This window comes from Astyanax mexicanus, chromosome 9, assembly GCF_023375975.1.
Source record: "Astyanax mexicanus isolate ESR-SI-001 chromosome 9, AstMex3_surface, whole genome shotgun sequence".
Lineage (NCBI taxonomy): Eukaryota > Metazoa > Chordata > Actinopteri > Characiformes > Acestrorhamphidae > Astyanax > Astyanax mexicanus.
This window is the reverse complement of record NC_064416.1, coordinates 44,729,026-44,744,927: the sequence shown is the minus strand read 5'-3', so window position 1 is coordinate 44,744,927 and position 15,902 is coordinate 44,729,026. Positions and strand designations below refer to the sequence as shown.

The 15,902-nt window shown below is 38.2% G+C and overlaps 1 protein-coding gene across 1 annotated transcript in view; it reads left to right on the top strand.

Moving 5' to 3' along the window:
* The window catches only part of usp8 (ubiquitin specific peptidase 8), a 37,432-nt gene that overhangs the window by 10,721 nt on the left and 10,809 nt on the right, over positions 1-15,902 (top strand). Inside the window, exons 8-15 of the mRNA XM_022687047.2 lie at positions 844-1,006; positions 2,471-2,612; positions 4,447-4,724; positions 5,924-6,367; positions 10,164-10,238; positions 11,330-11,634; positions 12,582-12,803; positions 13,764-13,974. Of these exons, the coding sequence (XP_022542768.2) occupies positions 844-1,006; positions 2,471-2,612; positions 4,447-4,724; positions 5,924-6,367; positions 10,164-10,238; positions 11,330-11,634; positions 12,582-12,803; positions 13,764-13,974 (1,840 nt within the window). The remainder of the gene's footprint in view (positions 1-843; positions 1,007-2,470; positions 2,613-4,446; positions 4,725-5,923; positions 6,368-10,163; positions 10,239-11,329; positions 11,635-12,581; positions 12,804-13,763; positions 13,975-15,902) is intronic.

The window sequence follows — 15,902 nt, the reverse complement described above, 5'->3', positions numbered from 1 at the left end:
CTTACCTTTTATTAGGAAAAATGTCCTCTACCAACACCCAAAACAAACTTAAATAAACATAATAACAGCCCAGTGCGGCTGTATTTGCTTAACTTTAGTGTCTCTTAGGTTCTTTATGGCGGTCCAACGCGGGCCAGCTGGGACAGACCGGGGCTAGCTATATATATATATATATATATATATATATCCTAATTTGATTCAAGCTGGGAACTTTTTGGGTTCTAAAATTGTGTGTGAAGAGGAATAGTTCATAGTTCAATAGTTCAATAGTTTCATGTCTTTAAATAGGTGTCATTTATTTGTTATTATATTATGTTAACATTATATTACTGCCATTTAATTATCTTAAAATGACAACAATATCCTTTATCGCAATAATTTCTGGGACAAAATATCGTTCTCAAAAAATGTTATTGTGACAGGCCTAATACTAATTAAACACTTTGTTGCAGCTGTAACAGCCACACTTACAAACCCACATAATTCTTACCTATATAATAATCAAATTAACAATAGCAAGTCTTTATTACAGCTCTAAACATAGTAATATTAATAATCACATCTGTGTGGCTCAAATAATCACATTATCCAAAAAAAATCATAAAACGGTAATAATAATGTGTGTGATAATTAGTGTGAATGCTTAGAGCTGTAACAATCACACTAACTATCACATACCTCATTATAGCAGCTCGAACAGTCACACTTCAATACAAACACATCATTATTATAGCTGTAATAAAAATATGAATATTTACACACATCGGTATGGCTCTTTTATAATAATACTACTACTAATAATAATTAGTGTTGAGGTTTAATTGTTCTTGTGTTGCTTGTCAGGATCACAGTGAACCAGATTGAGCTGAAGCTGCCTGGAGCTTCTCTGCCACAGTGGAAGCAGCGGGGTAATGTGGACTACATCATCTTGTTGGACTGGTTCAGCTGTGTCTCCGACCTGAAGCTAGGCACCACCTTACAAAGCCTGAAGGAAGCTCTCTTTAAGGTACTCCCACAAAAAATAAAAAAATGCTAGGTGCAGTACACAAAAAATTGATAGGGGATAAAAACAGTAATTATTTTAGCTCTGTTTGCCACCCATCTGTTATCAAAACCCAGAAATATGACAAAAAGGGTGTGAATTGTACAATAATAATGGGGGGGGGGGGGGGGGGGGTCAAGTATTTCTTCGGGGTGTAAATGGAAATCAGTACAGTGCAGGTGCTGCTTCACTAAACTGAAGTCTTACAATCCTTACAGTGTCTCACTTCCTTACTGTAATCTCTACAGCACGTAAAATATAAACCCATTACATCAGCTAATGTAGCACTTATATACCACACAATAACTGTTATACATATAAATAATATATTATACAGCAAAATCCACAGTTAATCCTTCAAAAACAAACATACAAACAATGCTATCAGCTGCTATCTTTAATCAGCTTTTACATTTGAATTAATATAAAACTAATTTTCTCTACATTAAAACAGTTTCCTCTTTAGACTGTAGTAGGTGATAAAGAGTTTTAAGAGTTTTACACATTTCTGCTCAGGTTGTGCCAAAATCACAATCAGTCCATATAAAACAGAACATGGATTTCCATTTAAAAGTTTTGTTCCACCTTAAAAGCAACAAAAAAACTTTCTATAGCCACAGCAGCATTTAAGGCAGAATGGTAAATTAGCAGCATTTAAGGTGGAATGGTAAATTAGCAGCATTTAAGGCAGAATAGTAAATTAGCAGCATTTAAGGTGGAATGGTAAATTAGCAGCATTTAAGGTGGGATACCAAATTTGTTTATGTAAGGAAAAGTGTGTTTAAAGTGCTTATTTAAAAAAGATAAGTAGATAGAAGCTACTTACACATAATGCTGTAGCTCCAGCAGAATGCGTACCACCTTAAATTAGACTCAATTAGCCACCTGAACAATAATGAGGCAGCAGCAGGTAAAGGAGAGGAATTATTATTATTATTAAGATGGAATGGTATGATCCACTTTAGGGGGGCTTGAAATTTTCAGCCATTGATACTGCATTGTTTTGTAGTATTTAATATTATATGTAAGAAGTATATTTAAATGTTTTGACCCTCCAACACTATTGTTTTTACCCCTTTAGGCGGGGTTGAAGTCTTAATACCCCCCCCCCCTGATGACAAATATGACAAAACCTTGTGTTATCACACTGCAACACTGTACTATAGCATTAACACATTGTAATGCATTGTAAGAGGTCTGAAAAACTGTGAGTGTGTACAGTAGCATTGTACACATACATACATAGTATAACACTTTTTAACAATTATTATTATTATTGTTATTATAGCCTTTGTAACACAGTACTACTAGGACAAACACTGCACTACCTTGGGATATTGGTGCCTTACATTAGACACACCTGTTAAATTATGTAAAGAAGTAACAGAAAATTATTTTTTGTGTTTGTGTGTGTGTGTGTTTCCGCAGTGGGACAGTGTTACTATCCTGCGCAGTGAGCCAATGGTTCTGGAAGGCGGTTATGAGAACTGGCTGCTGTTTTATCCGATGTTCACCTCCAACCCTAAAGTTAAACCACCGAGACAACACACAGTCAACACACTACCGCAGTGTGAGTATTACACACACACACACACATAGTGTTTATTTCCTTAACAAAAAGGTTTATTCATTTCATTTCGGTCAGTGGTGCACCTGTGTTTTCCATTGCCAATATAGCAATACACCAGACATTTACATAAACACACCTCACTTCCAGATATACAGTAGAGCAAACAAGTATTCAGTCAGCAACTGATTGTGCAAGTTCTTCTACTTAGAAAGATGCGAAAGGGCTGTAATTTTAATTATAGGTTTCATCATACTTCAACTATGAGACCAAATGAGAAAAAAAAATCAAGGAAATCACATTGTAGGATTTTTTAAGAATTTATTTGTAAATGGTGGTGGAAAATAAGTGTTTAGTCAATAACAAAAGTTCAACTTAATGCATTGTTACGCAACCTTTGTTGGCAATGACAGAGGTGAAACATTTCCATTTCCTGTATTTTGGCCTATTCCTCTAAGCAGATCTCCTCTAGATCAGTGGAGATTTTGGGCTGTCGCTGGGCAATAGTGACTTTCAGCTCCCTCCACAAAGTTTCTGTGGTATTCTTGGGATGCAACTCAGTATTCTACTTCCTCTAAACACGATAAGTTGAGTTTTTAACAAAAAAATTGTATCTGACCATATGATATTCTCCCAATCCTCTTCTGAATCATCCATATGCTCTCTGGCAAACTTCAGACGGGCCTGGATATGTACTGGTTTAAGCAGGGGGGGCATTAATAAAGGTAACGAGTGGAGGACAGAAGAGCTTCTTAAAGAAGAAGTTACAGGTCTGTAAGAGCCTGAAATCAAGGAGCATTAGCCGCTAATTGCTATATCCCGTTCAGAGGTGAATATTATGGGCCTGTAGCCTGCTGCTAAACCCGGCTAGCACTGCTGGCCTTAGGGCTGCAGAAATTCATTAATCTAAGTTTACTGTAAATAAAGGGAATTGCTTTACTCACCCAAATAAAATTATAGTTTTCAGGAGATAAATCTGTGTAGATTAACATTCAATGCTTGTCTGAATTTAAAAGAAAGTCTTATTTTATTACAGTTTTGTATACTTTTTTTGTTTACCCCCACACCTAGTGGCAAGATCTGCTGTAATAGAAGTTCTTTATAATGTCTCTTAAAATGCGCCTTATAATCCAGTATGAATATAGTTAATTAATAGTGCAAAATATATGGTAACTAAAACTAAAATAAAACATTTCTAGTTGTCATCAATTAAAACTAGATTAAAACAAATAATAAATAAATGACCAAAGTGTGACTAAAACTAAAATACATTTTGGTCAAGACAAAAACTAATCCAAAATCACCTGTAATAATTAATACTGCACACAGTCCCTCACCCTCTACCGAAACATATCGCATGTGATTTTCTGGATACCAGAATTCGTACTGAGGTTTTATAACAAATAAATGTGAGGCTGTGGCGTTAGAATGATGTCATTAAAAAATTAATTTAGATGCAGTTCTTAACATTATTTGAAACTGAAGTTTTAAAGTTTGTTAAAGAGTGATGTAAAGTCTAAAAACACACTGATTTGTCTTGTGTACCACTGCCCTCTGTCCTGCATCCTGTTATAACTGTAATTAACACTTCTCTATGTTTTTTTTATGTTTGTCATTGCCCAGATGTTTGTCATTTACATGTTTGCCATTTAGCAGCTTTCTACTTTTGTTTATTATTTCGATTATCATAATTGCAGTTCTTGCAAAAGTTATGAAATGCACTCAGTTAAATGTGACTCTTTTTTTTACCACATATATCCTGTGTATCCCCATCTTTTGGTTTGATATCTATTCCTAAAGGTCAGCTTGTCCAATATGTCGTGTGTTTGTGTTGTAGTGAATTTCAGTTACCCGTGTTTGGAGGAGCCTCCAGCTGAAAGCGCGAGTGTGTGTGTTACGGAAAGCACGGACGAGGCGGCGTGTGTGCAGGTCAACGGGAAAGTCTCAGATGAGCCCGTCCACCCGGAGCCGACCGCACCTGATACACGCACACACACTCCAACTCACACTCCCAACCATACGCCTACTCACACAGCCTCCCAGCAGCCTGCTCCCAGCACCACCACTCCCTCCACCATAAAGCAGCCTGCAGCTACAGGAAAGCCCATTCCACAGGTACACACACACTCACACACACACACTCAATAACAGTCTTTTCAATAATGTAGACAAGATTTATGATTTTTTTTTTGTATCATTACAGTAAAAAATGTAAATGATTCAACTTTCCTAAATTCTCTCAGAATAGCTATTTGACCTTAATTTGCTTATTAGGATTATGGTTTGTTAGCCGTCATTGTTAGAAAAGGACAGGTAAGGTAAATTTCTATCCAATATTATACATCTACAGCACAGTATATACCTGCCAATGCAGACATACATATTTATAATGTACAGAGAAACTACACTGTCCCAGTATAAATTTAGAAACGGAATGTTATTTACAGCTCTGGAAAAAAAAAAACAGTTACCACAGACCACTTAAAAATGATAAGCTTCTTTGATTTTACAAAATTCAAAAACTCTGGATGATCATAAGCCATCAAACCAAACTGAACTGCTTGAATTTTTGCACCAGGAGTAAAGCAGCATAAAGTTATCCAAAAGCAGTGTGTAAGACTGGTGGAGGAGAACAACCAGTGCTTAAAAACCAGGATTATTCCACCAAATATTAATTTCTAAACCCTTAATTCTTTATGAAAATGAACTTTCTTTGCATTATTTAAGGTCTGAAAGCTCTGCACCTTTTTTGTTGATTCATGTTGTCATTTCTCATTTTCTGCAAATAAATGCTCTAAATTACATTATTTTTATTTGGAATTTGGGAGAAATGTTGCCTGTAGTTTATAGAATAAAACAACAATGTTTATTTTACTCAAATATATACCTATAAATAGCAAAATCAGAGAAACTAATTCAGAAACTGAAGTGGTCTCTTAATTTTTTCCAGAGCTGCACGTAACTTACGTTTTAGCTTTTAACCAACTGTACGCAAAAAATAAAGTAAAAGGTTTCTCCTGAGAAATTAGTTTTCACTTCTTCTTTCGCTTTTCTAATTAACGGCTGAAATAAAAAAAATAGATCTAACTAATGCAAAAATCAGTACACTTTAGTAGCCTATTGTATTAGTGCAGCCAGCATTGATTAGTCTTTTTTTTTGTTGCTGATTTTATATATTTTTTTAAATTGTCCAATATAATTCTGACACCATACTGCATATGTGGAAATTAAACTAATAACATCTGTTCGTTCGTTTATTCGTTCTTTCGTTTGCTTGTTTTTGTTTAATTGTGTGTTAAATTTCATTCCTCCAGATCGATCGTTCTAAAAAGCCATCGGTTAAAGTCTCAGACGGCGGGAAAGCGAGTGAGGAATCTGGAGCGAGAGATGCTCCTGTTTCTGCAGCAGCGAATGGGCCTGTGATTCCAGACCGATCAGTCAAACCATCTCTCAATCCCTCCGCTGCTGCTGATGGCGAGGCGGAGAAAAGGAGGAAAGAAGAAGAAGAGGAGGAGGAGGAAAGGAGAAAGAGGGAGAAGGAGGCAGCAGAGAAACGTCAAAAGGAGGAGAAAGAGAAGAGTAAAGGAGAGGAAGAGCAGAAGCCAGAGCAGAGGAAACTGGAGCGACAGAAAGCGGAGGAAGAGGAGGAAGCAGATGAGAGAGGGAAGAGGGGAACGAAGGAGCAGGCGCTGGACGGTCAGATTAAGAGCATGTCTCTGGACTCTCCTCTTCCAAACGCCACCGTCTCAGACATTAAGGTGAGTGCTTATAATGCACATACACTGTGTACAGTTTATCATGTAACTTTACCTGAATTCATATTTAATGGACAGTTTATAAGAAACACCTATCTAATAAATGCGCATTGTAGTGCTGGGCGGTGTGACCCAAAATTCATATCACTGTATTTTCCAAGATTCTGACAGTTTTACGGCATGCCACGGTATTTTATTTATTTACTTATTTAATTATTTGCATGACTGATCTTTAATAAGGTTTGTGACTTATATGTACTCCTAACAGTACAGTTATATAAAACACTAAGGCTTTACTTTTTTTTATTTTTTAATTACTATGGGGTTCACTTTGTTCCACAAAATTACACAATATATAAGGTAATTAAACTTCGGAAGCAGAAAAAATGATGTATGTAAACTAAACCAGGGTTTCTCAACTGGGGGGCCCTCTAGGTGTCCGCAGGCCCATCCTCAAAGGGAGACATCAGTCTGTAGTGAGCACTTTAAATTAGGGATCTCTAACACATGGCCAGCGGGCCATTTGCGACCCGCAGGATGATATTTTGTGGGCTGCTACTTGAAATCTAATTTTAGTGTTAGTGCGGCGCACCCGCAACAAAGAAGCACCCTCTCCCCGTCCACCAGCATAGTGCATCCTATTCATTTCAATAGAGAGAGGCGCTGCATCAGCGCAGCCCCGCCCTCCGACAAAAAGTTCAGCAGAACAGCTGCCTTTCAACCACGGAGGAGAAGCTGAAAACAGATTTATAGAACTATAGATCACAGTGAGGCTGATTAAAAATCTTATACTTATGATTGACTACACCTGTTGCTTCATTTGAATAAAAAAAAAGTCATGGATACGCCCACACGGCGAGCCGAGTCATCGGGTGTTCTGTCGAGTTGTGCTACCCTGTCAAACCGTGCTACTCTTATTTGTATATTTAAAGGTAAAAAGACAAAAGAAGCACAATATTAGAGCATGTTTCCAGTAAGAAGTTCATGTACCATATTTGGAAAGCCTAAATCACTGTTTTGGGGTAAAATTCTGGTGGCAAGAGTTTATTATACTCTGTTTTATTATATATTTTTAGGGTTCAAGCACCGAAGGTGCGTAGAACCCTATTGTTTTTGCTAAGATTTTTCTTATTATTATTATTATTATTATTATTATTATTATTATTATTATTCTTTTTCTCCTGTAAAAACAGTTGTGCAGCCTAAACCGTAAGTCATAGAGAAATGAAACTTGGTAGGTAGATGTAGGATCAGTGCATCTCGGTGGACAACAAAAATTTTCTCAATAACTCAAAAACCATAAGACCTACATTCAAAATTCTTTTTTTGATGGATTCCTTGGGTCAATACCAACAACTTTCCAATTTGGACCATGCACTTCCGTCTATATAGATTTTGTGCTAATTTGCATAATATGCAAAACCTACTTTTGCAAACTAGTCCTAGGAATTTTGACCAATCCTGGCATGTTTGGTATCAAAACACTCGTGAGAGCATGCGCTTCAATATTCATTAAGAAAAAGTTGAAATATGTAAACAATATGGCCGCCATATGCAAATTAGTCCTTCCGGATATATGCCCCATTCACTTCAAGAGGTAAATTTGGAGCACTGTTTCTCAGCAACCGTGCAACCTAGCAAGTTGAAACTTTGCATGCAGAATCTATCATACAGCCTCTAAAGGATGTTCAAAGGGCAACTTAATCAATCAACATGGCTGAACACCATCAGCCAATCAGCATTCAGCAGACATTTTGGCAGGCTGAATGTTGCCCAATCTGGATGATATTTGGCAGTTATGTTCAGGTGGAGACACTGTAGTGACCTGCAAAGTGCTGAAACAATCCGCCCACTGGGGGGCGCTGTTCCAAAAAAACGAGTATATGTCAATCATGCTGTACTATTTTGACATCTAATTGTTTTTGCCATATTTAGTACAGTGGCTCTGACAAATTTCTCAATACAACTATGTTTAAAAAGTGCTTTGTTCATTCATAATTGCTAATTGTTTGAAAATAGCTATATTGAAACTACTCTCTGGATATTTGGCCTATCACCTCCATTTCAGTCTTGCTGCACACTGTAGAGTCTCTAGGTAAATGTTCATTAAAAACATTTGTGAAAATTTCACATACAATACTCTCCAGGCATCAAGCAATCTGTGCGTCCTTGGAATTTCTAACCTAAATTGCTGTAACTCTGCAGTATTTGCTGTAATCTCACAATGTTAAAGACCTCTGTACAATATCACTCTGATGAAGCGCCATTTAATACAGAACTAGATTAAGAATAACTTGACATTACATGTCATATCAGAACATTCACTCCTTTGTGCCTCTTCTCAACATTAATAACAGGTGAAAGACTTTTGATCATTTCTAAATGTGACAGAATGTCTCCAATTGTGTTAGACCTTCTTACACATCACCATCCTATGCTCTAGTAGGCACCATTGTGCTAGTTGGTGCTTGATGAAGCGCCATTTAATTCAGAACTAGATTTATAATAACTTCGTAATTACATGTCACATCAGAACATTCACTCCTTTGTGTTAATTCAAACTTGTTTGGTCAAACATTTCAGCTTGTTATGCAAAGGTTCAAAGGTCAATCTGAATAGCACTTTGTGAACATTCTGGTTGAAGCCACCTGATCAATACCAATAACATGTAGACACCTTTTGACTAGTTCTAACTCACTTAATGAATATCCTACAAAGTTCACTAGATTTACATGTGAATTTAAGCACTGATCAGGTTGAAAGACCTCTGCTCAACATTAATAACAGGTGAAAAACTTGATAATTTCTAAATGTGACAGGGCATCTCCAATCATATTAGACCTTCTTACACATCACCATTCAATGCTCCAGTAGGCACCATTGTGCAAGTTGGTGCTTGAACCCGATGATTGTCGCTTGCGGCTATATTTATTATTATTATTATTAGGGAGACCTTGACGCTTTCAAGTTTTAAACAGGTGGGCCGTAAGGTAGAAAAGGTTGAGAACCCCTAAACTAGACCTTAGACCTTAAAAAGATTTAGGCCTACAACTTTAACCCCGCTTCCTTTATAAAACTATTTTAATAAATAGTTCAAAGCATTACAGTATTAAAATCAGCCACAATTCCCTTCTTTCTCCAGTACACTAATAAATTCAGTTCAATGTGTATTAATATTATGCTTCAAGCTACAGTATTAATATATTTATACAGGGCTATAGTTACTGCTCACCTGGTATTATCAAGTTTAGTGGGATAAAGTGCTGTTCTCAGGTAGGATAGCGCGAGGGACGAGTGTGCTATGCAGCGGAGCGTGTTTATACTTCTGTGTGCGTCTATCAGTGGCTCTGCGTCGCTCTGCAGTTTAAACTGCTAAGGCAGGAATGTGTGGCAGGCGACGTGTGGCCCGGTACACCAATCACAGCTGTGGCTGTCCATGTCGTGTGACCTGTAGTTATATTTCCAAAGGTAGGGTGTAGGTTACGCGGCAACGAGTAGGCTACGGTGTAGGTTTGACGCAGCAGTATAAATTAGCTCCACAGAGCTGAGCTTCCAGCGCGTTAGCTTGTTATGCTAACTGGCTAGCATTAGCTAGTGAGCTGTCTCAGGGTGTTCCTTCGGAGGTGCTGTTCTACTTGGGACTCCACAGCACCTCTAGCAGTATGGCGCTATGTGAAAAATGCATACAGGTACAAAATTGCCCTGGTGAACAGCCCAGCAATAGCACATTGTAACAGACTCTAGTTCTTCTATATCTGCACAGTTTCTAATCATGTTCATGTGTGTGCTGGTGTTTCAGAGGGAGCCTCTGACTCGAGCGCGGAGCGAAGAGATGGGGAGGTCAGTGCCTGGTCTACCAGACGGCTGGATGAAGGTAAGCACACTCCAGCATTCAGTGGAGACATAGTGCTAAGATTTGGTGCCAGACATGTTCACCCAGATCTAATGGACCTAGATCCAGCATTCTGGGATTTCACCTGCACCTTATGTACTCTAGATCTATTGCACCTAGATTCAGCGTTCAAGTTTTACACCTAAACATAATGTGATTAGATTTGTTTCTAGACATGTTTACCTAGATCTATTGCACCTAGATCCAGCATACTGGGATTCCACCTAAACATGATGTGATTAGATTTGGCGCCAAGCATATTCACCTAGATCTAATGCACCTAGGTCCAGCGTTCAGGGTTTCCACCTACACCTAATGTGCTTAGATTAGGTGCCAGACATATTTATCTAGATCTAATGCACCTAGATCCAGCGTGAAGGGTTTCCACCTTCACCTAGTGTGCTTAGATTGGTGGCACGCATATGCACCTAGATCTATTGCACCTAGATTCAGCGCTCAAGGTTTACACCTAAACATAATGTGATTAGGTTTGATTCTAGACATGTTTACCTAGATCTATTGCACCTAGATCCAGCATTCTGTGATTCCACCAACAGCTAATGTTCTTAGATTTGGTGCCAGACATGTTTACCTTAGATCTAATGTACCTAGATCCTGCCTTCAGGGTTTCCACCTGCACCTATTGTGCTTAGATTTGTTTCTAGACATGTTTACCTAGATCTATTGTATCTAGATCCAGCATTCTGTGATTCCACCTAAACACAATGTGATTAGATTTGGTGCCAAGCATATTCACCTAGATCTAATGCACCTAGATCCAGCGTTCAGGGTTTTCACCTACACCTAATGTGCTTAGATTGGTGGCATGGATATGCACCTAGATCTAATGCACCTAGATCTAGACCTAATCCAGCATTTAGGGTTTCAAACACCTAATTTTAACCTAGACCTAAGGCACCTAGATTTAATGCACATAGATACAGCAATAGGTGTTCACAAATTTATGTGGACCTAATGTACTTACATATAATGCTCATAACCTTATGGATCTAGATCCATAATTCAGAGTATTCACCCAGATTTTAGTTTAGAGTGTGTGTTTTGTGTTTTAGTTCCTGGATACAGTCACTGGGACGTACAGATACTACCACTCTCCAACCAACCGAGTGCACCTGTACCCCCCGGAGGTGAGCGTGCCCCAGACACCCCCGGCCACGCCTCCTATGCCCAAACAGAAGCCCGCCCAGCCTGTAGCCTCTGAGAAGGAGAAGGAGAAAGAGAAGGAGCGAGAGAGGGAGAGAGAGAGAGAACAATCCAAACTTAAGCGCTCCTACTCATCACCTGACATCAGCCAGGAACTGAACATTGAGGCACCCCGAAAACCTGCACCTACACCCACGATTAACAGAGACACCAAGTAAGTACACACACACACACACACACACACACACACACACAATAAACAGACGCATACAATTAACAGAAACACCAAGTAGGTTTCATACAGGGTTCAATGGCCACATTAAATGGACCACTCTGCAGTATAGCTAAAAACCTACTGTCTTTTAATTCTCTCCTCACCTCTTTCCATAATTATACACAAATGTAAAATAATTACAAATTGCTTGTGTCTGGAGCTATCTATTAGGCGGTACTCATGCAGCTGTGTGAATTCAGGATACACAGCAATACTTATTTCACCACCTTATAATGTTTCAGGCCTAAACATATTTAAAATTGTAAAAACATGAATCTTTAAAATAGTTATTAAAAGAAACAAGACCTGGTGACTCAGGTGCCATATATATATATATATATATATATATATATATATATATATATATATATATATATATATATATATATATATATATATATATACATACACACAGTTGCAAGAAAAAGTATGTGAACCCTTTGGGGTTATTTGAAATTCCGCATAAATTGGTCATTAAATGTGTTCTGATCTTCATCTAAGTCACAACAATCGACAAACACAGTCTGCTTAAACTAATACCACACAAAATTAAAGGTTTGCATGATTTTATTGAACACAACATGTTAACATTTACAGTGAGGGGGGAAAAGTATGTGAACCCCCCGGATAATTGGAGCCATGAGTTAGCCAAACTGGAGTCCAAGCAATGTGATGAGATGTGTTGATTCTATACATTTGTTTTAGTTGTTAGTTCTTACTTTTAAAGTGAGGGTGATTCAAAATACACTTTTGCAAAGAGTTCATCAAGACCATGGTTCATCTCTAGGCCCCTACATTTGAACGTATTATAATAAATGTTTACAATAAATGTTTCAGTATGTCCTAACTTGAATTTTTTGTGTGTTTGTGTTCGTTTTTCTCGTCAGACCCCCGACTGTAACCAACTACCCTAAAGTGGAAGTCGCTCGTCCATCTGCTGCTAAGATCCGCAACATGAACCCAGTGTTTGGCGGTTTGGGGCCGTGCCTCACCGGCCTCCGTAATCTAGGCAACACCTGCTACATGAACTCCATCCTGCAGTGTCTGTGCAACACTCCGGCCATGGCCGAGTACTTTAACCGTAACCTTTACCAGGAAGACATCAACAGGTACAGCTGCTGACTAAAATATCTCTATAATATTCATGCTTTTCCACTGAATTAATTTTGCAATTTGTTCACCTATCCTACCTACTTGTTTGTGCTGGTCAGTCAACAATAAGTCAAGACTTAATGTTTAGATGGTGGCGTCTGGAGAACTAGCTGAGGGTACTTACACACCTACTACCTACACACTTTTAAAGTTCTCAGTGCCTCGTTTTAGATCTCAGGATCCTCTGAATCTACCAGTATAGTTTGGAGCTACTTTGAGTTTGTTAATGATGTTAAAATTGTCAATTCTATGCATGGGTAATACTGTGCCCCTATCACTAGCATTGTAAATGTTGATGCTAAAACAAGACAAAATTAGTGTATTATGTTAATTAGGTGATTACTGATTACTGGGGTGTGCCGTATCATATCGTACACGATAATATCGCCAATTTTCTTTAATATCGGGAACGATATTTTACCCTGAAATATCGTGCCATATCACCTATCCCTAATTATCACATCAGTGTGCTACTTTTTTGCTGTTTTTATAATTTCCCATTATATATCTACTAGAGACTATATATAGATTATATTTGTCCAGTATCATTATTTTTTTTATTTAATCCTGGAAATATGGAGATATTTGGAGTGCATTATTAGTGCCATGACATTCTGGATCATTGACTTCTGTTACAAATCTGATAAATTTCTTTTTAATTTTTTTAAATATCTCAGTTAGGGGTGTGCCATATCATATCATATGCAATAAGAAAGTTTAATATTTATTTTGTTGCAGTAGTGTGTTCTTGAAATAATTTTTTTTATTCAGTATTTCGTCATATCGTCACAAGTATCTTTATCGCGATAATACCATGAAATATCGTGATTATTATTTTAGGGCCATATCACCCACCTCTAATTACTGTGAATAATATGTGTTCATGTTGTGTGTGTGTGTGTGTCTGTGTTGAATAGAGCAAATTTTCTTGGCCATAAGGGCGAGGTGGCGGAGGAGTTTGGTGTGATAATGAAGGCACTGTGGTCCGGTCAGTTTAAGTTCATCAGTCCCAGAGATTTTAAAATCACCATCAGCAAAATTAATGATCAGTTCTCCGGCTGCGAGCAGCAGGACTCTCAGGAGCTGCTCCTGTTTCTGATGGACGGCCTGCATGAAGACCTCAACAAGGTAACACCAGCCCTGATACAAAAACACACACACACACACATATATTATGTGACACATTGACTGTAATAACAAATTAACACTATCCAGTAAGTAAAGTTTATTTGTAATACAGTGATAATTAGAGATGCTCCAATGTGGGAATTCTGGGCAGATGCTAATGCTAATGTACACATTTAAAATAAAACCTTACAGAGAGAATAGACACCTCAGTATAACATGTAAAGCTGATAAAAGATATACAAATCAGCTTGATTCAATGAATATTAAAGTAGCCAATTGTAAAGTGTTTGCCAATTGTAGTAGCTTGGTCAACGTTGCTTGGTTCTTTTCCGGCATACATTAAATATATCAGCAAATATCTGTTTGAAATATTGCCCATTGTTATCAGCTGATACTGATATAACTCCACTATTTTTGTACATCCCTAGTAACAATACAATAAATCCAGTGGCACTTTTACTTACTGTGCTGCTAACTACCAATTGTCAACTGTTCTTCCAACTCCAGCACTAACTGTTATTAATTTCAGCTTCAGCAATAACTGTATCAAGTTTTATTGTTTAATAAACACAGCGAACATACATATACAACATTGTTATTTCTATGTAACACCATGTTCCTCGCTGCTCAATCATGTTATACCTTTACATCTACAGTTATTACCATCATGATTTTACTGCCGCTAGCAGCTAGCCTGCCTCTCCATAGTATTTGCAGTAAAGCAAGACTGACGCTCATGATTAGGGCTGGGTATTGTTTTAAAATTTTCGATACCAATATAATACTTTGAATTTGATACTAATTCCCAAACAATACTTTTTTGGTATGTTTTTCTAAATTGATATCATAAAATACAAAACAAAACGATAGTTATTATAACGCAGCATTTAACAGCCGACATTAGTAATTTTGTTCTCATATTGTCACCATGAGAGAGAGATAGAGGGGAAAAAAGACAGACAGACAGTGTGAGTTAGTGCGAGCGAGAGAGAGGGAGATAGAGGGGAGAGAGAGACAGTGCGAGTTAGCGCGAGAGAGAGAGAGAGAGAGACAGACAGACAGTGCGAGTTAGCAGGGGAGAGAGAGAGAGAGCGAGTTAGCGTGAAAGAGAGAGAGAGACAGTGCGAGTTAGCGCAAGAGAGAGAGAGAGAGAGAGAGAGAGACAGACAGACAGTGTGAGTTAGTGCGGGAGAGAGAGAGAGAGAGACTGTGAGTTAGCGAGAGAGAGACAGTGTGAGTTAGCAAGAGAGCGAGACAATGCGAGAGAGAGAGAGACAGACAGTGTGAGTTAGTGCGGGAGAGAGAGAGAGAGAGACTGTGAGTTAGCGAGAGAGAGAAAGTGTGAGTTAGCAAGCGAGCGAGAGAGCGAGACAATGCGAGTTAGCGAGAGAAATAGAGACAATGCGAGAGAGAGAGAGAGAGAGAGACAGACAGTGTGAGTTAGTGCAGGAGAGAGAGAGAGAGAGACAGACAGTGTGAGTTAGCGAGAGAGAGACAGTGCGAGTGAGATGCAAGTGATGGAAAGGCAAGAGACAGCACAAGTGAGTGAGAAAAATGGACAGAGCGAGTTAGCAAGAGTTCGAGCGTGAGAGACAGAGCAAGTAATAGAAAGATGGCGCAAGAGACCGTGTGAGTGAGTGAGTGAGACAGCACGAGTAAGCAACGTTGACTACAACAAACAATGTTCCAGATATGTTAATGCACCACATAACCAATATTGATTACTTCATTTGGCATGAGTCCTAATGTTTTGGCTCATCAGTGTGCTGGGTGATGTAAAGTTCCCTTTACCTGTCAGTTTAATACTAGCTGATCTGAAACTCTCACTAAATGACTACGTTTATTATGAATTTCTTCTTTTCTTTTCTTTTTTTTTAACGTTGTCATTGTGACGGCGTGTGTAGAGAGTAAGTACTAATGAGGTGTGT